Source organism: Bradysia coprophila (genome assembly GCF_014529535.1).
Source record: "Bradysia coprophila strain Holo2 chromosome X unlocalized genomic scaffold, BU_Bcop_v1 contig_79, whole genome shotgun sequence".
NCBI lineage: Eukaryota > Metazoa > Arthropoda > Insecta > Diptera > Sciaridae > Bradysia > Bradysia coprophila.
In genome coordinates this window covers 503071-527671 of record NW_023503370.1, presented here as the reverse complement: position 1 = coordinate 527671, position 24601 = coordinate 503071, and the positions used below count along the sequence as shown (strand labels likewise).

The 24601-nt window shown below is 37.9% G+C and overlaps 6 protein-coding genes across 7 annotated transcripts; 3 read left to right on the top strand and 3 right to left on the bottom strand.

Annotated features, from left to right (window-relative positions):
- Positions 1 to 471: 471 nt before the first annotated feature.
- LOC119070372 (protein SPT2 homolog) lies at positions 472 to 3847 on the bottom strand. The gene is made up of 6 exons (XM_037174673.1): positions 3642 to 3847; positions 2741 to 3128; positions 1461 to 2675; positions 1276 to 1402; positions 1128 to 1213; positions 472 to 759 (listed from the first exon to the last, which is right to left on the bottom strand). Exons 1-6 carry the CDS (start codon positions 3702 to 3704, stop codon positions 671 to 673), a joined length of 1968 nt encoding a protein of 655 aa, XP_037030568.1. The 5' UTR covers positions 3705 to 3847; the 3' UTR covers positions 472 to 670.
- A 1690-nt stretch (positions 3848 to 5537) lies between these two features.
- On the top strand, positions 5538 to 8064 carry LOC119070369 (histidine--tRNA ligase, cytoplasmic-like). The gene is made up of 5 exons (XM_037174670.1): positions 5538 to 5703; positions 6149 to 6332; positions 6449 to 6661; positions 6723 to 6944; positions 7014 to 8064. Exons 2-5 carry the CDS (start codon positions 6192 to 6194, stop codon positions 7989 to 7991), a joined length of 1554 nt encoding a protein of 517 aa, XP_037030565.1. The 5' UTR covers positions 5538 to 5703; positions 6149 to 6191; the 3' UTR covers positions 7992 to 8064.
- A 1240-nt stretch (positions 8065 to 9304) lies between these two features.
- LOC119070371 (sin3 histone deacetylase corepressor complex component SDS3) lies at positions 9305 to 10700 on the bottom strand. The gene is made up of 4 exons (XM_037174672.1): positions 10448 to 10700; positions 10302 to 10383; positions 9563 to 10238; positions 9305 to 9474 (listed from the first exon to the last, which is right to left on the bottom strand). The coding sequence occupies exons 1-4, from the start codon at positions 10551 to 10553 to the stop codon at positions 9379 to 9381; spliced, it is 960 nt and encodes a 319-aa protein (XP_037030567.1). The 5' UTR covers positions 10554 to 10700; the 3' UTR covers positions 9305 to 9378.
- Positions 10701 to 11992: 1292 nt separating this feature from the next.
- Positions 11993 to 15402, top strand: LOC119070370 (histidine--tRNA ligase, cytoplasmic). Its single transcript, XM_037174671.1, has 4 exons — positions 11993 to 12250; positions 13736 to 13948; positions 14008 to 14229; positions 14292 to 15402. Exons 1-4 carry the CDS (start codon positions 12158 to 12160, stop codon positions 15300 to 15302), a joined length of 1539 nt encoding a protein of 512 aa, XP_037030566.1. The 5' UTR covers positions 11993 to 12157; the 3' UTR covers positions 15303 to 15402.
- Positions 15403 to 16993: 1591 nt separating this feature from the next.
- On the bottom strand, positions 16994 to 18362 carry LOC119070368 (40S ribosomal protein S10b). Of its 2 annotated transcripts, none has more exons than XM_037174667.1 (4): positions 18222 to 18362; positions 17481 to 17681; positions 17161 to 17401; positions 16994 to 17093 (listed from the first exon to the last, which is right to left on the bottom strand). In XM_037174667.1, the coding sequence occupies exons 2-4, from the start codon at positions 17678 to 17680 to the stop codon at positions 17061 to 17063; spliced, it is 474 nt and encodes a 157-aa protein (XP_037030562.1). In that variant the 5' UTR covers position 17681; positions 18222 to 18362; the 3' UTR covers positions 16994 to 17060. The 2 variants fall into 2 exon arrangements, with proteins under 2 accessions (XP_037030562.1, XP_037030563.1); XM_037174668.1 differs by having other exon boundaries at positions 18159 to 18254.
- A 2565-nt stretch (positions 18363 to 20927) lies between these two features.
- Positions 20928 to 23274, top strand: LOC119070367 (RING finger protein 141-like). The gene is made up of 5 exons (XM_037174666.1): positions 20928 to 21079; positions 21137 to 21260; positions 21323 to 21551; positions 21617 to 21795; positions 22719 to 23274. The coding sequence occupies exons 1-5, from the start codon at positions 21055 to 21057 to the stop codon at positions 22864 to 22866; spliced, it is 705 nt and encodes a 234-aa protein (XP_037030561.1). The 5' UTR covers positions 20928 to 21054; the 3' UTR covers positions 22867 to 23274.
- Positions 23275 to 24601: the final 1327 nt, after the last annotated feature.

The following is a 24601-nucleotide window of genomic DNA, read 5'->3' as shown; positions in this document are numbered from 1 at the left end:
TATTTTTACTCCCAAACCGTTCCGAATTCGTTGGGGGGTTTTCATTTATTACGTCGAGTAAGACATAAAAAGTCGAAGAAAATAAATGCCGAGGGGAAAAACCTTTTGCCAAAGAGTCTTGTGAAGTGATTTACGTTGTGAAAAAAAAATGTAACTAAAACAAACAGTTACGTCCACAATCTACATGACGTTCAAGAGATAAGATGATTCGCCAATTTCTTTGCACTAGTTGAGTTAAACTTGTCACCAGAATTTGTTTTGCATAGGGATCGCTAAAAAAACATTTTTTTTTCATTTCGGTGAAATTGATGGAATGTGAACTGAAAATATTTATAACGAAAGGAGGTCGGAAAGTATTGTTGAAGTCTACGTCCGTCGTATGTGACAGTAGTGGATAGTATTAAACGGCGGCTAATAGTGAACAATTTATAGCTGTGCATCAAGTCCATTCGTCCATAAAAAGATTACAAATTTTATCCTCAAATTTTACTATACAAAACAGTTAATCGAAGGGCAATCATTGCCTTATCAATCTCCATAAATATTGTTTCTATAAAATATTCCTTAAACCTAGGGTTGAATTCCATAAATTCAACATTAAAAAAAACATTTTTAAGTTTTCCATTTCTTGACGTTATGTTTTAAACAAAATTAATAAAAGTAATAAATTCTAATCACTATCACTCAGCTTTCGACGCTTTTTCTTGCGTTTCTTCTCTTCGGCTTCCATTCGCATGTCCTCCAGATCTTCCATTATACCTAGAACGAAGCGAAATAAACGTTTTTGAATAAACAATGGACAGTTATCGTTGCTATCAGCAATAGTCTTTTACATAACAAGGGATAAAAAAATGAAATGTCCAGTTTTCGTATTTCGAGGCGAGGCCGAGATCAATAAACACACGAAAACGTGACTTTTCGTTAATAATCTCGAATTTGTATGGATTTTCATGTTAGCACCGTCAAAAAATTCATGAAATTCGATTAATAGAACGATTTACGACTCGTAATCATGTAAATTATATCTCTTCCCTTCTCGATTCTAATCCAATTTGTTAACTTCTACTGATAACCTCGACAATACTTTCGAAAGTAAAATTTGAACAGTAAAGTGACTGGGGTCTCACCTATTTTTTTACTAACATACTCCTCTCGCATTTGTTGCGAGAATGACGATTCCATATTGTCGCAATCATCGTCCATTCCACGATATCTGTAAATGATCGACGTCAGTCAGTGGACGCGACGGTTTTTACTTTAAATTTGTAAACTTACCTCGATTTGTCGTAACCAAAGATCTCTTTTATGTACTTTGAATAGTCTTGCTCCTCGGGACCATCATCAATGAAATCATCCATTTCAGAATCGTATTCGCTATCATCATCGTCAATAACTGGTCGCCCTGTTTGAAAATTGAATGGTAAAAGTCGTTGATTTGATCGAGAGCTCATTTAACTTACGTTTCATCGGCTTTTTAATTGATACAGGACGTCGTTGCATATCATTCGGAGGAAATTGTCTGCCTCTCACATCGGCTGGCGGAAATTGTTTAGTTTTTACATCTTGCGGAGGGAAAGGTCTTGTTTTAACGTCCAGCGGAGGAAATTGTCTAGTTTTTACATCTGCTGGTGGAAACGGTCGTGTTTTTACATCTTGAGGCGGGAACTGTCGTGTTTTGACATCTGATGGAGGAAAAGGTCTTATTTTTGTGTTGCCATTATTGCTGTTTTGAGGAGCGGATGTTTTTTTCACGTTCAACGGTGGGTAGTTCCGATCATTCGGACGATTCGCCGTTGATTTACCATCATTATTTGCCAATGGTTTCCGTACATCTTTGGGTGGAACTTCTCGAGCTGATGGTGTGCTCCTCTGAGGATTGTTTTGCGGAATTTTATCTTGGCTTCGAGGCGCTTTCGGTAAAGGCTTTGCAGTAGTCGGACGAGGATGGGTGCTCGACGCTGGCAGAGGGGCTGGTTTTCGAAACTCGGAATTTCGAATATCGGAGTTGGTTTTACGGTCCCGGTCATCTTTAAGTTGCGAGCTGCTAGATGGCGTTTTTCGACTTTCTGTAGAATGCTTCGAATCTCCATTCAGTCGTCTCTCCGGATTAGGCTTACTCACAGTCTGAAGCGGTTTAGAGCCAATTTTCGGTATTCTACCGTTTGGTTCCATTTTCCGAGGTTCAGCATTTGATCCGCTCGGACTAGCCACTTTAGAACTGTTCTTTTCGTCGTTTGACCGGTTTTGCTTTCGCTTTTCTCTTTCAGCAAAGTAGCGTTGTCGTTCCTCCATCTCTCGCTTTTCTTTTTTCGTTAGCAAACGTTCCGCTTCCTTCTGCTTCACTTCGACTTCCACTTCAACGGGTTCGAATTGCTTCTTTTCGGCTAATTGCAGTAATTGATTGAAATTTAAGGCAGGTGGTGCTGGGCGATTTTTCGCTTTTGCTCTTTGTTCGTCGCGTTTCTTTTGTTCTTCTTCGCGTCGTTCACTTTCCGGATCGTAGAGATTTTTCCGTCGATGACCTGGCTTTTCTTCGTCCATTCTGGAGGTGCCCGACGACTCTGTGGTACGTTTCCGCCGATGCGGTCCACTTTCTTCCTCTTGTTCACGTAGCAATGCTGCTCTAACACGATCTTTTGTACCCGTCAAATCTGCCTTCTTCGTTGGTCGACTATCTGCAATGTATGAACCACATTTATGAATTTTGTCGGACACCTCAAACCGACTTACTTTTACTCACCCGAAAACTTTTTCTCTTCCGGCACTTTCTTGTACTTGTCCATTAAATTTTTGTAAAATTGAGATGCTTCTTGTGACGTATATCCATAATCATCTTCATCCGGTTGTTCGGGCCCTTGCAGCGTAATTGCTGTATTGTCATTATCGACAGCGTCTTGAAGCACAGATTTATTGGCCGATTTGGTGACTTTCAGCATTTTTTTAATTTTATTCTTTGCTTTGTCATCGCGCATTGCCATTAATTCATCCAGTTTTTGCTTAGCTGCGGCAGCTTTCTGACGTTCATCTTCTTCACGCTTTTTCAAAAACTTTTGAATGTTTGCCGACAGTTTCTTCTCTTTCGATTCTTTTTTGGGTGCAGAGAATTTGGCTGGATAGAATTTCGATGACTGAAAATAAATTTGAAAAAGAAAAACTTGAATGGATGCTTGAAGGTTATAATGGAGTAAACATTTAGAAGGAACGGTTTCAGGGCTAATGGGCACACCCCAACACTTCATCCGGTTGTAATTTAACAGGGATAATTCGAGAGAAACGAAGTGAAGAACTTGCAGGGCTGCACATAATATTGGAATGACGAAGACTCCGAGCGCTGAAATAAGCACAAAGAGTAAGATCCGAAACCATTAGCTAGGCAAAAATAGTCAACAGGTAGCCGAATCCCGTCTTCGAGTTTCCGTATGAAACAGACAGTCGAAAAGTACAAAACAAAACATCATCGAATGATGACCTCAATATGGTGCTTTGAAATAGATAGGAAACTCCTGGCAATCCGAAATGGTTTACGTTTTTGAGCAGCCATGGAAATATTGACTGTAACACACAAAGTACATTAAAGGTCTCGACCCGATTGTCCAGCGAAGGTATAATTAAGATTTATCGAAAAATTAACAAAAGTTCACCTCTGTCTTTGGGTTTTGTAAACTATTTCGCTTGGCAACGTGCAATAAAGACCCGAAATCCATGACGATGATGGTTTCTGATATTTACAAATCAAACTAATGTGACTACAATTTACTGATTCCGAGCAATGCTTCAAACAATTCAATTTTTGTGTGACACATTTACAGTAAATAAAAATTTTCCATCATTTTGACTTAAATGAAATTCATATACATATGAAAACACAGTTCGTGGTTTGGTCACATGGATCGCTGTAGTAAGTTGACATTTGTTGAAAATGTGGCGGGAAATCAAAGGAACATCGTCAAGTTCATCTAAAAAGGAATTCACAGTTTACCACTGGAAACGCACTTCAACGCAAAATGAGTGGCATTCTAAGTATTAATACTGGACAGTGTATCATTATACCAATATGTCATCCTTGAATGAAATTTATCATACAGTTACAGTAAAACCTTTTTATAAAGATAATTTTGACAGATCGAATGAACTTTTTTACACTTTACGTTTATTAAACCTGATGAAACCAATCCGTTGGATAAAACCTTATAATTCAAGTCAAAGAATGCAAGGAACTCGATCAAATGGTGATGCATGAGTTTATGTGAGTTTTCCATCAAAATCGATGAAAGTATCAGGCAGGTATGGCCTAACGTTGGCTATGGGTGTATCTTCGTCGCCATATTACGGGGACATATAAAGGTTTGGTAAACGAACTGTAAGTTTAATACACTTTTTTTGCCATGGCACTGCTGTTTTCTTTGAAATATACCAATGAGGGATTCTTTTGAAAAGCAGCCTGCCGAAATCGGACGCATTTTCCAGTCGACTTTTTTATATGTGCCTAGAAAGGTATTCGACCCTAGAAGCCAAAACAACTTTCAAAAAAATTCTTCGAAGTTTGTGTGGCTGGTGAAAGGTGATCAAAAACCGAAAACTTGCACTTTCCTTACAAAAATTTCTCCAGTTACACGAGCCGTACAGGGTGGTGTGGGGTGTCATTAGAAAGAGGATCACATGTACTATTGAGCCGAATAGGGACTTATTGGATTTAAAATTCATTTAAATATGTGCAGTTGAAGTTTTTGACCGAAGACTTACACTGTTCTTACTGAAATTTCTCGAGGTACACAAAACGTACATCGTGTAGGGTGTCATTTGACAGGTAGTTTAATATGCTTTTCGGCCAAATAGGGTCTTATGTCGTTTGGATGTATCTACGATGAAATAGAAGTTGAAATGTTTAGGTGTACATATTTCATCATAGATGCATCCAAACCACATAAGACCCTAATTGGCCGAAAAACACGCTAAATTACCTGTCAAATGACACCCTACACGACCATGTACGTTTTGTGTACCTCGAGAAATTTCAGTAAGAACAGTGTAAGTCTTCGGTTGAAAACTTCAACTGCATATATTTCAGTGTCGTTGAATTTTAAACTCAAAAAGTCCCTATTTGGCTCAATAGTACATGTGATTACCTTTCTAATGACACCCCACACCACCCTGTACGGCTCGTGTAGCTGGAGAAATTTTTGCAAGAAAAGTGCAAGTTTTCGGTTTTTGATCACCTTTCACCAGCCATACAAACTTCGAGGAATTTTTTTGAAAGTGGTTTTGGCTTCTAGGGTCGAATACCTTTCTAGGCACATATAAAAAAGTCCACTGGAAAATGCGTCCGATTTCGGTAGGCTGTTTTTAAAAAGAATCCCTCAATGGCCAAAACTAGAGACAAGCCTTGGGTATCACCTATCATAAACCTGTGAACTTTGACAGTTTAAACTGAACGAAAACATTACTGTATACGCTGTATACGTCTGTACGGTCTGTACACGCTCTCACTCACAACGATCGCCATCATTTAACGAAAATCAAACTGAGCTTTTCAAAATGTCAAATCTTACATCTCAATTTAACGATTGGCTGACCAAATTTATCAGTGTGATGTCAAATTTCGACTATCATGAATGAAAATCGTAAACAAATTCTAGAATCTATCAAGGTGCAAAGGAAAGTCGTTCGTAAATAAACTGAGCTGTAAAGGAGCTGAAGAAGCAGGTTTGTTTTGATAAGTTTTTTTTATTGACTTACCAATGAAACGTAGCAATAGAAATACAGATAATTAACCAAAGTTCTGAGTCTCTCATGCCTGACCTCTCTTCATTCCTCAGCATATACGCAATAGAAATGGAATATCATATAGTAGTATAAGCAGGTAGTATTATAGATCACTTCCTAACATTATTATAAGATTCGATGGATTAGGACAGTGTTTTTGTCTCAATGGAATAAGGATGATGAATGTTGAAGCGCAGTTTTCTCAGATTTCTTTCTGTTTCCCGATAATACAAATTCTAAATGTTTAGTTGACGCTTCCTCTTTCCAAAGCCTGTGTGTGTCCTATAAATACCTCAATCCGGAAATTCGGATTCAAAGTTCGCTTTTGTGTGAAAGTTAGTTTTAGTCTCGTTTTTAATTCGATTTTTTTCTACTTCACTCACAGTTATCACCGGTGTAGAGTATTTTAGCAGAAAGTGAACCGTAAAATGATTCGTAAAGTTGGTTTTTATTTTCGGAGCCAACTCACGTCTAATAATTTGATTAGTGACAAATGCCGCGCACTTCCACATTATTCTGCAAACCGGTACAAAACGAATTCGGCCGCATTGGAACATCGGCTTAACCAGGTCAGCCGGCTTTATTATTTGCAAAAATCTAAGAGACCCTCCTCTATTCTGATTGAAAAATCTAATGTCCAATGTTACTCAATCCACAATGCATGTTCAATGTTCATCCTTTTTAGATTGATGAAGAGGTTGCTAAACTGTTGGCACTGAAAGCATCTCTTCAAAATGAACCAGTCACAAAGCAGCAGTATGTTCTTAAAACAGAAAAAGGGACAAGAGATTATGGTCCGCAGGAAATGGCCCTTCGACAGGGAGTTTTTGATAAGATTATAGCAGTGTTCAAGAAACATGGTGCAGAGACCATAGACACTCCGGTCTTCGAACTGAAGGTTAGTAAATTGTTTGATCTTTACTTACAAGGTTATCACCGAAGTCTAATTTTCCCACAAGGATGTTCTCACCAGAAAATATGGCGAAGATTCGAAACTCATCTACGACCTCAAAGATCAGGGAGGTGAACTTCTATCATTACGCTACGATCTCACAGTGCCTTTAGCTCGCTACTTAGCAATGAACCAAATACAAAGCTTTAAACGGTATCACATAGCAAAGGTGTATCGTCGGGATGAAGCAAACATGAATAAAGGTCGATATCGGGAATTTTACCAATGTGTAAGAGTTGCAAAAATTGACGCGGTTAAATGTTCGATTCAATCTGAAAAATTTGTATTTTCGCTTTAGGACTTCGACATAGCTGGTAGCTATGATCCAATGCTGCCAGATGCCGAATGCGTCAAAGTCGTATCGGAAATACTCAAATCGTTGGATGTTGGTCAATATGCCATAAAACTAAATCATCGTCAACTGCTCGATGGAGTGTTTGAGGCATGTGGCGTACCAGCTCATAAATTTCCAGCGATTTCTTCGTCGGTCGATAAATTAGACAAATTATCGTGGCCGGAAGTTCGAAAGAAAATGATCGATGAAAAAGGCTTGAGTCCGAGTGCAGCTGATCAGATCGGTGAATATGTTCGGATGAATGGTGGCGTTGAATTGATTGAAAAACTGCTCGATGATCCCAAGTTGAAGAATGTTCCAGCTGCCGTTAACGGATTGGAAGCGATGAAACTGTTGTTGCACTATTGCAAGCTGATGAACTTGTCAAATGAAATTTCATTGGATTTAAGCTTGGCACGAGGATTGGATTACTATACTGGTGTTATTTATGAGACAGTGTTAACAGATGAGAGTGGCAAGGTTGGATCCATAGCTGGTGGTGGTCGTTATGATAATCTAGTCAGTTCGTTTGATCCGAAAAACAGACAAGTACCATGCGTTGGTCTCTCCATTGGTATTGAACGAATTTTCGCTGTGTTAGAAGCAAAATATGCCACTACGAAGACTTCCATTCGTACAACTGATGTGGACGTCTATGTAGCCTCAGCACACAAAGGACTACATGAAAAACGATTAGAATTACTGTCACAGCTGTGGGATGCCGGTATTAAAACGGAACACTCATACAAACGGAATCCGAAGCTGCTGAACCAACTGCAATATTGTGAAGGACGAGGCATTCCATATGCATTAGTGCTTGGTGACTCAGAGTTTGAACGTGGTGTGGTTAAGATCCGCGATGTTACGACCAGGGCAGAAGTTGATATTCCACTGAACCATTTGGTTGATGAAATACGGAAACGTTTAGCTGATCTGAAATAGTTGTCAGACTGAGGGTGGTAGGCTTTCTTGTCTAGTTGGACTGCAGTTATGAAATAAATTTTTATCAAATGAATGGAGAACTTTTTTGTTGGTCCTGGTCGGATGGTCTTTTACTGGAATTGTTATCTGTGAAGCATAGGTCGAAAAACGATGAAACAGCAAAACGTTTCGAGTAATGGCAAATCTTGATGGAGATGTTTCTGACAAACCTAATATATTGTTTTGGAAAGGTGTCATTATTGGAAATCCAGAGAGTTCTACGAGCAGTAATTCGTCCTTACAGACCATTAAAAACCTGAATGAAACAGTAATTCACTAGTTAGTGCAGTTACTACAGTCGGTGTATCGCAAAGGATGTCTGTATGTCATGTATATTTTTCCGACGTTAACCGTAAGAACATTAGACATTACGACACATCCATCTGTGCAGAATTGCAGTATCTTGTTGCATTTCACTTTCTAGTTGTTGAGGAGAGTCACTGCTTTAATATAGTTTTGCATCATCAGCATACAGTAGAATCGAGCCATTGAATCGAATCGAGAGAACGTCATTTATATAAATTATAAAATGAAGCGGTCCCAGTTTCAGGCCTCCTATACCTCCTAGAATCCCCTGAAACTCCTAAAATTTAAAAATTGCTTCTAAAATCTCCTAAACCTCCTAAAATGAGGCTGCGAAAATCTAATTAAACTCTTATGAATCAGGATCGAGAACAGAATCAGTGGATGAGTAAAATTCCATGAAAAATTTCCCTTTTCTTTTATTCTGGGTTTAGATGGTTTAGATACTGCCAATCCCCATTTTTTTTTGTAAATTAATTTTCTAATCGAAAGTATTTCGAACATTTTTCTAAACATTTTTGGTTAGTACAGTGGTGATACTTCAATCAAATTGTAAAATATGAAGAAAAACTTTCCAGTCCTTGAATTCCAGTTGAAATTAACTTTTAAATTATCTATCGCAATCACAAGTCGACTTACTTTTAATTATATCAAAGTTTTAGTTTTTGTATGACGAGCCTCATAATTAAACGTTTTCGACCTTTTTTCGTTTTTATATGCTGGAATGGAATTTCAGAAAAACTTCAACCGAACGAAAAAAAAGTAAAATGTAAATTTGTAGTAAATGCCACCCATAAGAAAAAGTAAATTTTTCAACAAACGAAAGCTCTGTCACACGATCCGAGCTGTTTCAATTTAAGTATTAGACGAACTGGGTCCGCCGTATCAAATTCTATCGTATCGTTTCAAATCAATGAATATACACCCACCCTACATATTTCTTGTGGCAAAAAGACTTGATAAAATTGTTGTGCAGCACCAAATCAACACCGTTATTTATTGACGTGGATTTATTGACAAAATTATTCACAATTAATCTGTACACTCAATTGGCTCTCCGTTTGATTGCAATTTTGCCACGGGCCAGTTGCGTTGTATGAATCTTCACCTTATTGTTGTCGTTTAGTTTCTTAACCCAAATCTGTAACCGAAAGAAATTATCAAAATTGGCTGATCTTAACACGACCTTTTCGACAGTTCGAGGCACACAATGCGTGCTCCACACTTACAATCTCATTTCCTATGGCTGAAATAGTTGCTGCAAATTTGATAATGTCCTTCCCCTCAATATAAACCGGCTGGCCTCGATGAAACCATCGCCGTTCATATAACAGTTTCCCATCTTCGATTTTTGTTTCGACCATTGGATACGTTGGTGACTGCAATATACTGGGCATTCCATTGCTCGATGGCGGACGTACCGGTGTCAATGGTTTGCCGCGCAATATCATCTTCAAGTCTTGTTCGATTTCTTTCTCGTCCAGCAATAGAACTAATTGGCCGGATGGCGGTTTTCTACGCTTTTCGGCTGCCACCGGAATGGGTTCATTCGGTCGTCTGCGCAATTTCCTTGTTATTGTTGGCTTCACTTCCATACAGTCACCCATCAGTTCCATCGTATGACGTTCGGTTTCAATTAATTTCCGTTTTTCATCAAAATCAGACAGTAGATTCTCTTTCAGATCGGCTTTCTTTTCTTCGTACTCTTTGGACGCAGCCTTCTTTTCCAGGATGTAGTCACGCTCCACACATTCGGTGAGATAATTCCGTTGAATGTCATTGAGGCATAGTCGCTCGTGACACTGAAAATCTAGCTTTTTTAAACGCCTAAGATACTCGGGGTGTTGATTTGTTTCTAATTCTTCCAGCTGACGTTTCAAATTCGCCAATTTGTCTTGGTACATTCTGAATGACAACAAGAAACAAGTGAACGCAAAGAAAATGCGATTGAATTAACCATAAACTTACTGTTCTTTAATTTCAATGGGCTCCGCATTGGTACGATGATGACTTCCACTGTTAAATTCTGACTCGCTGGCCTCTTCGGTATCTGGAAAATGAAGTAGTTATTGTTATTAGAAAAGTGAGTCGATTGCGACTGTTGAATGTTTAACCTGAATTATTATCATCTTCGCTTTCATTCTCTTCGAATTCCTCGTCATACGAATCGAAATCTTCGTTCAAGGCGTCCGGATAAAACGGGGAATTTAAGTAAGACATCGTCACTATCCTCCGATTTACAACGACGGAATACTTGAACGATTGAAGATTATTTTACTCAGCGTTAACAATAACAAGACTTTCACTCGAAAAATGGCGAAAACTCATCTGTCACCAAACAAAACAAATCGTAAACAAGACAATTTGTAATCGAAACTGAACGAAGTTGCACACGCAATTTAACATGACATTCGTCAATTTTTTCGTTCCATTTCAATTTGGATTGAACAACTTCATTGTACATTCAACGACCCGCAAAATTTTCGAAATAGGTGATGGAATTTGTTTATGTACTGTCCGTTTGACAAGCGGATCGCCACGGTTCAGCAGTGGGTTGCGAACATTTGTTTTTTACACGTTGGCACATGTGCTCTTGTCAGATTCAAGATTGTTTTTACGAAGGTTACGCTGATTATACTTTGTGAAAAAGGCCAATACCTTGCAAATATGTCACATCTTGGACAGAATTTGACACTGCAATATCTGCAACATGAAAAAACTAAATGTTCGAAACCCACTGAAACCCCGTGCTTCCATCTACGTAATATACACTACACATACTAGGTGAGCCAATCTTAATCTATTGCATCATGAATCTATTCTATCAAACACAATCAACCTATCAAATTTACGTTGCTCTTTTTCGCTAAAACTTTTATGCTTTTATGTTACAACATTTTACGATTCAATCCCGGCTGATTCACAATTGAATGGAAACCTGCTGTCGCAAGAGCTGTAGAATTAAATCGGTCAAGTGAATGTGGCGATAAAACGTCCCTTCCTTTTTTATGGCAGAGAGCCGTGTGTGTCAAATGTATCCACAGGATATCCACATACAGAAGCGCTTGTAGCCAGCCGCCCGATTTTTATTACATTCTTGGGTATTTGAAATCGATTGAAATCTTTTGGCAATTATTCAAAGTTCAATCGACATAGTTGGGATGAACAGTGGTGGATTCAGAGATTATTTCGGTAACCAAAGTAAATGAGCTGTTGAATGATCAAAGATCAAATGAAGACATACAAAGCACTCAATTAAGTTAGCCATGACTTCACAAGTTAAGTATAGTTTCCACTTAAAAAGAGCACTCCGTTTAGCCTCCGTCTACATGACAGTTGTAAAACAGTGGAAATTGAATTTATTTCAATTTTTTACTCCGTTTAAGTGACAGTTCCTTTGTTCTATTTTACAACTGTCATGTAAACGGAGTGCTCTTTTTAAGTGAACTATACTTTAGTTGTGCCCAAAGTACATATATAGACCATGGGTGTTAATGTACGTTAAGTTGGGCAATTAACATCAGCGCCACCATTTATCCTCTCGAGTACAACTCTAATGCTTCAGTGTAGTAGTAGAAGTTGCATACAACAAAAGATGTAAAGGTATACATACACCGCATACAGTTTTAACGAAAATCAAACGTTAAAAGCTTTTCCAAATGTCAAGACTGTCAAAACGTACATCGACGTGCACAAACCTACACACCCGTATCACTTAAAAAATCTACCTCGTGTCTTTCGGTGTGTAAATCTAATTTCTAGAAAGCTGAACATTACCAATTATTTGACCAAATTTATCAGTTGAATGTTAAATTTTTAACACAATGAGTGAAAATCGCGAACAAATTCTCGAATCCATTAAGGTGCAAGGCGAAGTCGTTCGCAAGTTAAAAGCTGCAAAGGAGCCCAAAGAAAAGGTTTGTTTTGATATGTTTTCCATATACTTTTTCAATGAAACGTAAGACCATAGAAGCAACAAAAGAAATATAACCCAGGAATATTCGTCTTAAGACATTGTTTGACCTCTCAGCATTGGTTTATAGGTAATAGGCAAAAAGTCAGCATCATTGTTACGATTCGTTTGATTGATTGCGTTTACTTTCACTTGAAATATTTGGAGTGATTGTGAAAGCATATAATGTAAGAGCACAGTAATAACTACTCATTGTTTGATGTAATTGATTCATACAAACGTTTGAATTTTTCGTATGCAATTTACGTGTTCAGTTACGTGTCTCATTTTTTTGCTCGATTTTCATAATGTCTTTTGGCTACCAAAGCTCCAAATCGTGATGAAATTTGTTCTGATATTGATGTTATACCAATAGTGCAAATAGACACAGCAACATACAGATATGTTTGTGTAATTACAATAATGACCATGGATGTGCCACGAATCTATTTATCAAGAACGTTGATCTCAACATTGCAATATTATTGAGTAAACAGAAACATGAGTGAGTAGTGGCAATTAAGGTTATTGACTGAAGTTTTGTTTTACTTGTTGTCTTGCACGATGCAAAATTTATTTGTATCAAAGCATGCACGAATTCCACCCATGGAGTAGCTTCTATTCTTAACTAAAATTGTCCTATTATATTTATCCAGAACCATGGAAACTGGCCCGATTCAGGAGAAACAGGAGGAAAGCTTAACTAAAAACTTAACTAAGGAACAATTCAACAAATCATGAACTCAATCAGAGTATATAAAAAAATCTCATCCAACCGTCCGAATGCATCTTCTCTAAACGTACCCATAACACAAGCTGCATTTGAACGCTGTAAAGCAATACCTATTCTTTGCTTCAAATAAGCCTTACATCTTGTTTCACCAGTTCTTTCAGAGATCAAATTGCAAAGAATATCCACGAACCGAACAGCTTTGAAGGATATTTGATTTTAAATTGGAATATTATCGAAACGTAGCCCAATAGTCTCAGTTTGCAATGAAAATACAGAAATCTGTAAAAGGGACTAGCGCGACGTTTTACTTTTAAGTTCAATTTCAATGCAAGGAAGTCCCTGTCCATAAGCGCCGTTTTAGTTTGATTTTAGTTTTTTTTTTGTTTCGTTTGTTAATTTGGATATTTTATTCTAGTTCGTTTAAAAAGTTGAAACTAAATCGACAATAAAAATGATTCATAAACTTGGTCTACATTTTCGGTATAACCAATTCGTTTCTAACAATCTCATTATAATAACGCAGGCCTAACGAAAGTTTCGTATGAAAATCGCGCCTACATTTGAACATCGGATTTATTGTTTGAAAAAAAAAACGTTGTTTTTCTTCAATTGTCTAGTACCCTCTCTACCCGCTCTACTGTCTCATCGATTCCGAAATGAAAGATGCCAAAGACCAAAGCCAAAGATAATGATCTACACATCAACCACAATTTTCAGATTGACGAAGAGGTTGCTAAGCTGCTGAGACTGAAAGCATCTCTTCAAGATGAGCCAGCTGCACCGCAGAAGTTCGTTCTAAAAACGGCAAAGGGGACGAGGGACTATGGACCGCAACAGATGGCCCTTCGACAGGGAGTTCTTGATAAGATTATAGCAGTGTTCAAGAAACATGGCGCCGAGACCATTGATACACCAGTCTTTGAACTGAAGGTGAGTAAATTGGTCGAGTGTTCCTTGTACAAGATATTAATTCCTAATTTTCCCACAAGGATGTTCTCACCGGCAAATACGGTGAAGATTCGAAGCTCATCTACGACCTCAAAGATCAGGGTGGCGAAATTCTATCACTACGTTATGATCTCACAGTTCCTTTAGCACGTTACCTCGCAATGAGCAAGATACAAAGCATCAAACGGTATCACATAGCAAAGGTGTACCGACGTGATAATCCATCAATGACCAGAGGTCGCTATCGAGAGTTTTATCAATGTGTAAGGATTAGTTAGATAATCTCGGATTGAACGTCCCACTCAAATTTTCGTTTCCGTTGTAGGATTTCGACATAGCTGGGAACTTTGATCCAATGCTTCCAGATGCCGAATGCGTCAAAGTTGTATCGGAAATACTCAAATCGTTGGATATTGGTGACTATGTCATGAAACTAAATCATCGTCAACTGCTCGATGGAATGTTTGAGGCTTGTGGTGTGCCAGCTGATAAATTTCGAACAATTTGCTCGTCGGTTGATAAATTAGACAAGTCACCGTGGGCTGAAGTTCGAAAGGAAATGATCGATGAAAAAGGCTTGGATCCCAGTGCAGCTGATCAGATCGGTGAATATGTTCGACTGAATGGCGGCATTGAATTGGTGGAAAAACTACTCGATGATCCGAAGTTGAATAAGGTTCCAGCTGCCGTTAATGGTTTAGAAGCTATGAAACTCCTGTTGCACTATTGCAAGCTGATGAACTTGTCAAATGAAATTTCGTTCGATTTAAGCTTGGCACGAGGATTGGATTACTATACTGGTGTTATTTATGAGGCAGTGCTAACCGGAGAGCCCGTGAAGGCGACGGCTAATGCAAACGAAGAAAGTGGTACGGTTGGATCCATAGCTGGTGGAGGTCGTTACGATAATCTGGTTGGTATGTTTGATCCAAGAAGTAGACAAGTACCATGCGTCGGTGTTTCCATTGGTGTTGAACGAATTTTCGCTGTGCTAGAAGCTAAACATGCCGCTGCGAAGACTTCAATTCGTACAACTGATGTGGACGTTTATGTTGCTTCAGCACATAAAGGACTGCATGAAAAACGCTTGGAAATTTTGTCACAGCTGTGGGATGCGGGCTTAAAAACGGAACACTCATACAAACTGAATCCAAAACTGTTGGCGCAGCTGCAACACTGCGAAGAGCGTGGCATTCCATATGCACTAGTGCTTGGTGACTCAGAGATTGAACGTGGTGTTGTGAAGTTCCGAGAAATTGCTACCAGAGCAGAAGTGGAACTACCGCTGAACGATTTGGTGGCTGAAATACGGAAACGTTTAGCTGATGGGAAGTAGTTATCGCACTGTGGTTAGCCTTTTCTGCCTCGTTGATTTAACTAATTTATTCCTTTCTTATTAGTATATAGTTGCCTAAAAACAAAGTTTTTGTACACTTGAGACTCATTTTCGTTGTTGTTACCAGTGCAGCATTTTCAAAAGTAAATATTTTCTTTGGCCTCCAGTTAAATAAATTTTTATCGATTGAAGTGTGAATTGTGTTTTGTATGGTCGGAGTACACTGTTTCAGTTTGTGGATAACTCCTCTCATCAAATATCAACATAAAATGTTTTACCAAACCAAATATGCCTCCATCCATCATACCAAAACTATTGACTTCTTACTAAGCGTCAAAAGATCGAACTACCGAAAGATACGACGATTAGACATAGGATTCATTTCCACTAAAAGTGACCTCACATTGGAGATGAGCAGGGTACCCGAACTTGGCAATACAAGTCCGACCCAAATGTAACTTTACCGGGTCTCGGTTTTCAAACCATGTAATGCGAATAGGCTTGTAGTATTCAATAAATTTTTAATAATTTTTTTTTGAAACGGGAAAATTGTTCAGAAACCAGTAAGAATTGTGTGATAGACTAGTACACTACGCCACTTCGAGTCCCTCAAAACATTTCTTCTTCGACTGTTACTTTTGAGCGTAGGCCTATTGTATATATTGACCGTTATATACATCGCAGAAAATCCAAACTTTTGTCAAATGAACAATAAAATTTTAAAACCAATTTTTTATTGAAAGGCCTCTCAGACAAGACAAACTCTTAGATTTTCAACTTATCGGGCACGACAGGTTATTCCACAAAAATTTTATTTTTTAATTTCATTCTCCAATTTAGACTTTCTATTTCTACAATGCATGACGGCTGAGATATACATTTGGGCTACTCCTTCTAGAGCTCGAGGGTAAAACTTGCAGAAAAATGTTTTTCCTATTTTACCGTAATTGGTAACGTGATCATGTGACAATATGACATAGGTTTCAAGCCATGGCATAATGAGAGACTCGCCTATAATACAAAACTTAGTACAATGTATGATCGTCAGGTATCCTGGGTCCAAAAATAATTTTTTGATGTTTGAAAATTCGAGTTTGCAAAGACGTTGTTGTTTCCAGAGAAATAATATTGTTTCGGTTCTACATCTTGAGTCGGGGCGTGAGCTGCCGTTATCATTTCTATGCTTCCGTTTCCAGATTTCTCCCTCACAATCTTTTCTTATCAATCAGCAACGTCTTAACTAGTTAAAGATTGTCGAAGACAGAGCCATGTGTTTTGAAGATGTGAGACAAACAAAAATTTCAACCACAATCGGTCTAGGAATTACTTTCCCTGATAATGGGAAAATTGACCACTGCGAGTCGTTGGCAGCTTAGAAATCACTTAACCTTTAAATCTTCGGAAAATTTAGATGAATCAGACAAACCGTCAGGAAACTAGTATCAGACTACTTCAATTTTCAACTAAAATTTTCGCTTTGGAAATGATGGTCAGGCAGATTAATAAGTTTGCTGTCCGAATATTTTTTGCAACAATATAAGATGGACGAATGAGTTGAATCATCGATTTTCAACCGTTAAGTTCTTTTCAGGAACCATTCACATAATCCTATCTTCACACAACATATGCTGAATCGATCACCATACACCATTCCATCGAATCGAAATTCAAATAAAAAAAAACTCAAAAACTGTGTGGCTACACGTTGTTGTTTATTTTAGCCCTCATGACAAAAATGTTTGACAAAAAATGTGTCCTCTATTGTCTATTTCCACGTCCGAATCCACCACGCTGTAACAAACGAAGAAGACCAGTTAAAAAATCGATCGAAATACGAATCGAATCACAGAACACTTACGAATTCAACATCACCGGCTCCAGCGCCAACATCGCCTTTCTTGTCTGGACCACCGCCAGGTACACGACGGTATGCCAAACGATCTTCTCCAGTTTTGGAGGCATCACCCGAACGTGCCATCGCTTGTGGACGAGGACGAGCAGTTTCTTGTCGTGTAGCCCGTTTCAGTGTGGATGGGACGATTTCTGGTGGTAAATGCAAGTATGTACGAAGGTACTCAATGCCGTCGTTTGTCAAGTACCTGTGGAAAGCACACAAAAAGCAAAACTTAAAAAAAAACTGTTCTCGAATGCATAATGGCAAAGGTGGGCATGACTTACCAGTAGTAATGTCTCCATGCGAACTGTTCCGTAACTAAACCCTTTGAATGTAACGATTGCATTGTCTTGATGACATGCAAATTGGGAATCTTGTCTAATTCGGGGTGTTTTGGTGCGTTGAAGTCCTTCATTGCTACCATAACTCCCTCCTTGAATAGGTACTCATAGATTGAGACGCGGTGCTGCTTTGGCATAAACATTCTGTAAAAGAAAAGAGGATTTCCATATTAGTCGAAGGGGTATCTTTTGCCGACATCTCGTTGTGTTGGACATTGGGACAATAATTGTTTATTTCGGCTGTTTTACTTCTAAAATGATAGTTTTTGCGACACAGTCACGGATGTTGTAGTTTTTCAACTAAAGAAATTGCACTCGCCGTATGTATACAAACAAATCAACTTTACTGCAAAATATCTGTAAAATTCGATATTGAAAGGCAGTTCAAATGTTTTACGGTCACAATTACACAGTGCGGTGAAGCGGTAAGGAAATTGCACGTCGAATTAATTCAAAAATTTTGCAAATAGTTTCACAAAACTTTAACAATTTGACACTTGATGAGAAAATAACCTAAGCGGCGATCATCACAAAAAACCAAATATTCGCGAAATTTGTCACTAAATCAGCCGAAAATCAATTGATTTAAATATTAGAAAGTACAAAGAAGCTCGTTATTACATTCTGGTTCAATTATACTTTAAGATGATTCGAATTTTTCAAGATTTTTACGAGCGAACTTACTTTACGTGTTATGTGTTGTCTAAACACCGGAAGAGAAGAATTTTTGACGTTTGTCACAGATTCAGTTCGATGCGTTAAAGTGTTTCTTTTTCAGAGCATGTGGAGCATGTTGACTTGATTAATTAAAGGCATGCCCGCAAGGCGGCGAACAAGCATTTCATTATGATTCAGTGATGGCAGACGTTTCCAGCAATGAAACTTTTCGTTCATTGGTTTTCCAAGGCTGTAAACTTTGGAGCCACAACAGTCTATAGTCTTGTGGTTTTCAGGCTAAAGGGATTGCTTTTGCAGAAGACTTGGATTAATGGAACAAATTTGAAAAATAATAATCTTGGAAATCTCCAAGTATTCATCCATATAGAATTTATTTCAGTCTGCTGAAATCTGTAGTGTCAGTTTTCACCGTGTATCTAAGGCTAGTATACAAAGTCAGAGAGCGTTTACATCAGATTTACATTTTAAATGGACAAATTTGAGAAATAGCCTATACATTTTCCGTCAACATTCTGTAATCGCTTTGCATGTGTCGCGTAGTTTTCAAACACTTAACTCAAACTAGGGCTCAGTGTGTTTTTGTGGAGTTGCATTACCTTCAGTAGTTAACAACAAAATTGTAAATCATCCTCAACCTCAAAATTTTGTTCAGAGACTTTTATGATGATATAGGAAATATAATTCAGAGCACTTATTTTAACTTGCCCTGCCTTCTCAAAATAATAGATTACATCCTTGTTTGGAACTTTCTATTTAGTCAATGTGAAGGCGAGAGAAGCAACCACACAAGGTAGAAAACAAAGTTCCAAACAATTATATCTAAGTTATTTTACTCACTAAGCCATTGGGAAATTAATTTTTACGCTCATGCCATTGAAGTAATTAATCAATTCACATCAGACATAACAGAAGATTAATTTTCTATGCAAAGATAGACCCGAATTCTCTCTCCGAGCTGATGCATAATGTATACGTTTTACCACACAGATAATCTATAATTAACTGGTTCAAGAGGTGCCAAGGTAGCGCTGTCATTATTTGAACATGTCTGGTCTCCCTTATATTATTGTAGTTTCCTTTGATCGACAGCGCCACCATGCCCCCTCTCGAGTAAAACTCTATTGGTTCGGACTTCTCGCTCTGATCATCAAAGTTCTGAACGAACAGGTTACGACACCCACGAAGGCGGGTGACACCAAATTTTATGAACAGATAGTGTGAGTAAATAACCTCCATACAAACTACACACACACTCTACGGGGAATAATGATCGAGATGTATTTGTATTTCATGCGTCGGGGACCACTGTCGTTTTTTAACGCGCGAAAAATTTGAATGAGTTGAGTTACATTTAATTTCCGTTGGTTCAATTAATTAGTTTTTAATTGAATTAGGTTAAACTACGTGAAGTGAAATCTTCACAATCAGTTATGAAAATGAGTTTTCATAGTTCAAACGCTGTAACATGAACTTTTTGAACAGAGGCAACACATCAGTGAAAAAGTTCGGGTTATTGAAAACGGAACACGGACAAATATTGCGAAAAATATGTTGGTGATGTTATTAATTGACATTCTTAGTCCTGTAAACTGAACGATTCGTAAAAAAAACTTCATTCAGTGCACCGGGATGAGATTTGCAGCGGATGTCGGTCTTGTACAAAATAATTTACTCATCTTTCCTACGCGCGATCTTGGTACAAAGCCCTTTTAAAATTGTTACATCCTACTATTCCGCTGGTCGCTGGAAATTTTCTAACATACATATATGTTTGATGATCGTAGACCGGATTCGTCGGAGCTAAAGTTTATTGTCAAATCCTCAGTGAAGCTACACCAGCCGAGAGGTTTTATTTCAATTTTTAAAAATTGAAAATTTCCGATACATCACAGAACAAAAGAAGTAAATGCAAACACATATCCTCTTAACTCGCCGACCCAACATTGTCCGAGAATAAATGTGAATTACACAAGGAAAATCGAAACAAAACATAACAAATTTTATCAAAACAACAATTTCATGTTACAAACGAAATAGTCATTTGTGTACCTGTTTTGGACGATTGATTTTAGGCAATTTCGCGGATTGTAGGCCGAACGAAGTGAGGCTTACAAGCGAAAGTGCCTTAAACCAATCGTCCCAAACAGGTGCACATGTGAGTTTTCATGCAGAGGGCCGGAAACCCGAGAAAATTCGAAAAATTGCCCTCATTTTCGGCCCCGAAGCATGAAAATAAATTTTGACAGTTCAAATTTTACGCAAGTAGTGGTTCTTTTAAAATAGCATAACGCAATGCAACGGACATCTCGATCATTATTCCCCGTAGAGTGTGTGTGTAGTTTGTATGGAGGTTATTTAAGTGGAGAAATCAACTTGAAGAAAAAAAATTTATCGAAAATTCAGAATTTTGTTTTTGTTAAGTTCAATTTTACATATAAACTTCGCAGCCGTTGACGCAATTGTGTGTCACCGCCTTCGTGATCAACTCAGGGTTGTCTTATTCTGTTCTTTCAGAACCTTGCTGATCGTAACAGTCTATTGTCGAAAGTTTAGTAGACATGAATTTGCCGACTGCTGCCATGTTATGAAAAGCTGTTTGTTTTAAATATTCGCCGCAAAAATATTGAAGCATATCGTGAAAACCCCTCGCAAGTAACCATCGTAACCATGCATTTTATATGAATGAGATAAGCTAAATTAAACATTTTGAACATCCAAATGAATGGCCTAGCAACACTGACTGATAACTGTCAGCTGAGTTTGTTTTTCATTGTTTTCGTTTACATTTATTGCGTTTGAGCCGAAAGTTTTCAGAGTTTCCAACAGTTGAAAAAAAACTATGGGCCAAAGTAATAGCATTTCAGGTTAGTTGAAAATACCCGACCGAACATTCGTTAGCAATTACGTTAAACAAATTTCAGAGGCGATACCAGAGACAGTGGAGCAACTGAATTACGAAGTGAAAAAGCACGCACAAATTTTTTCCGAAATTGGAACGCTGAATTATGACGATTTCCAGAAATGTTTGTCCGAATTGAATGAATTGTTCGTACGACAACAATCGGTTCAATTTTCAATCGTTTTCAATGAATTCACTTTGTTGATAGATCGCGCAAATGTTTGGACTCTAGTGGAAAACAGCTGGTTTTTGCAGTGAAAAAAGGCACAGACGCAACGATGTTATGGAAGGCAACCGTGCAAATCGCATGTGTAAAAGTCGATCCTGAGTCGAGACAAATTGAAAGCTACAAATTCCTGAATCTAAAACAATTTCTGCGAGTGTTCAAAACATTTCAATCACATCTCCAAGTGATGATTTCCAGCGAAAAGCAACAGGTTGGGAACGCTTATGAAAATTTTTAGTCTACTCAAACCAATTCAGATTTGATTTTCGCGTTCAGGAAAACTTAACCGCTTCAATATTAATGGACAAGGTGGACTGTTTCGCCGAATCGAGTCCAACCAGCGAAGAAGCATCCGGATCCGAACTACTTCAGGAGTGTTCAATTTGCTTGGATCGGAAGCCAGAAGTATTATTGCCATGCGCACATACATTTTGTTGTCCCTGTATAGAACAATGGTACGTTGATTATGATTGTTGTATTATGCATTTACATCCATGAAAAGGTCACCACAAGGTCGCAACCCACACTTTCCTTTCTGATTTAGGATTTTCTAGTACAGAGAGATCAGTGACTTTAGTGATATTGAAAAGTTACTTGCACGTGTGGTAGCCATGATGGAAATAGTATCTCCAAACAGATCTAATATATATATCGAACTTGAGGCCGGCAGAGCCTATTTTTTCGTAATTTCTTGACATTGCTTTTCGAGAAACTTGATAAAGTTTTCAAGAATTTAAGAAAATCCGATAAAAGAACTGTACACTAAGGCAGTTTGTTTGTTTGTCTGATTGTTCCCAGTGTATTCATTGTAAGTCTAACTTAAAACACAAAATTTGTCAACAAAAAGTGCTATCCATTTTTACGCGAACAAACTAGTGTGCAACAGCCCTTCCCACTTTCTGACACACACCCATTGTCATACCATGCAGTATTTGGAGCTTCAAGTTGGGTCCTATAATCTAGGTTGAAATGTCTTATGCTTCCACACTAAGAGTGTTGCTATTCTGTTCTTGAGCTAGGCATTTAATGCTGAAACGTCTGGAAAGGCAGTGTGCTCGTGTGAGATGGATTTAACTCTGAATGAAACTTAACAAAATCTCTGCTCCGAATTCGAGCCTGACGAAATTTGCAAAATGCATGCTCAGCCCTTCAGTACTTTTAACGCGAAACTACCATGGCTGCACTGCACTACCAATTAAAAGGAAGACTGTTGCTATAAACCTTTAAAATTGGCGAATCTAAATATAGAGTGGAGCTGCCCTAACCTCGGCATCGATTTATCTGTCACCACAAAATGGGCTCTAAATTGTATAACATCTCTAAAATAGTGTTAAAAGGACTCCATTTCTAGCGTAACATTGATTTTTTCCCTTTACAGGAATATGAGCAGAAAAACCTGTCCAATATGCCAGGCCGAGCTCAGCTCAACCGATGACACATGGGTTCTTTCAGAATTACCAGCTGCAGGAGAGATAAGCGAAAAGATATGCAACGAATTGATGGCATTGTCCAGAACAGAACAGTGAATTTGATGAAGACAATGTTTCCCCTTTCATTTGATTGAGCTTAAGAAACGTAAGAATATTAATTGTTCGTTGATTGGTTGTAGTATTATTTTTGAAGGCGTTGATGACGAAAGTGATTATTGTTGGGATGGGTGGTGAGAAGAAGAAACCCGGACAATTTTGATTAATAATTTCACTGAACAAAACAAAGAAGTTGAAGAAGAAATAAATAAATTATTTTTCGAGCATTTAGTCGGTCAATGAAATTGTCGTAGGATTGTACGAATTTTACTTTGTAAAAGAATTTAAATTTATTGATATGACGAATCATTTCCATTGATATTGTATTACTGTTTAAAACGAAGTTATATTGGATATTTTCAGCAAAAATTTAAATTTTAATTAAATTAAGCTAAACTTTAAATCAAATTTTCGTTGTTTCTTTTTGTGTGCTATCACAGTTTTGGAGAGAGAGAGAGAGAGAGAGAGAGACCTGCGATGACTCATAAAACCCACTGATCTCACTGAGTGTTTGATAATTGCGATTAATTACATTATGGCAGTGCTTGAGTCCGATGGTTAGTTTGAACCTCACCTTCTCATTAGCTTTTGCCAAGTCCGTGCCCATCTCCCTCGCCATCTCCTAATTAATTGTCTAGTTGATTATAATGCTCACCTGGTGCAGAGCTTTTGTTTAGTTCAGTTATTTTAGTGCTTTTCAACTTTTTTGATGTAATTTTCCTTCCTTGGACCTTCCTTGCTACATGTTTTCGTTTAATAACTAACAATGAGAAGCCTTCTATGCCGAAAATATGGTGGTTGGTAGACATTTCGGAAGCGTTCATATGGATTTTTTTTGTTTTTTTTTTAGAATGTTCATATGGCCAGCGTGGGACTTATTTTAAGAAAAAATAATTAAACATTTTCTTTAGCAAAAAAAAAACTCCAATCGAAGTGGTCATTTACCACCTGGTAGGATAGGTGAAATTTATACTATCCAAAGCAATAATATAGGCATGCAGGGTATTCCAGTTAGTCACAATCTGTTTGAGATATTTTTGCATAACCCCAGCGAACTGTGAATAGACTTTCTTTAATTAATAAAATTGTTGTAGACTTTCTTTGCAACAAAATAATATCTGCCTGTACCCCCATACTCAAGAATTAAAATTCTTTAAGTTGGAGTCATGGGAAATATCTTATTTGGGGTGTAACAGTAAGAGATACATTGGCGCCTTCATACATTAATGAATCTAGCAGCGGTCGATTGCGGATAACGCGGAAAGATTTAAACACAATCATTATAAGCGTTTCAAAGAAAATTATTTGTTTGCTCCTCTAGCTTTCGAGACTTTAGGCTGTATGGGACCTGAACCAAAGAAATTCATTGAGAAATTAGGAAAAATTACAAAGGCCGCTTCAGGGGAACCGCGATCATTGGATTATTTATTGCAGAAAATTTCAATTGCGATACAAAGAGGCAACGCTGCGTGTATTCTGGGGACTTTGGGACCGGATAAAGTAGATGATTTTTATATGTTGTAACCGTTGATTTTTGAAAAGATCGTTTTTTTACGGGCTGCGTCATTGTGAGCAGCCTTTTTTTCGCATATTTAAATATACTTTTTTGTTGCAAATAATTGGAAATTCACTTCGAGATTTACAGAAATTTTCGAGGATATCGAGGTGCAAAGTACTTTATTAGGCTCAGGATGTGTAATTATGACACGAGGCCGCATAAGACGTGAGCCTAATA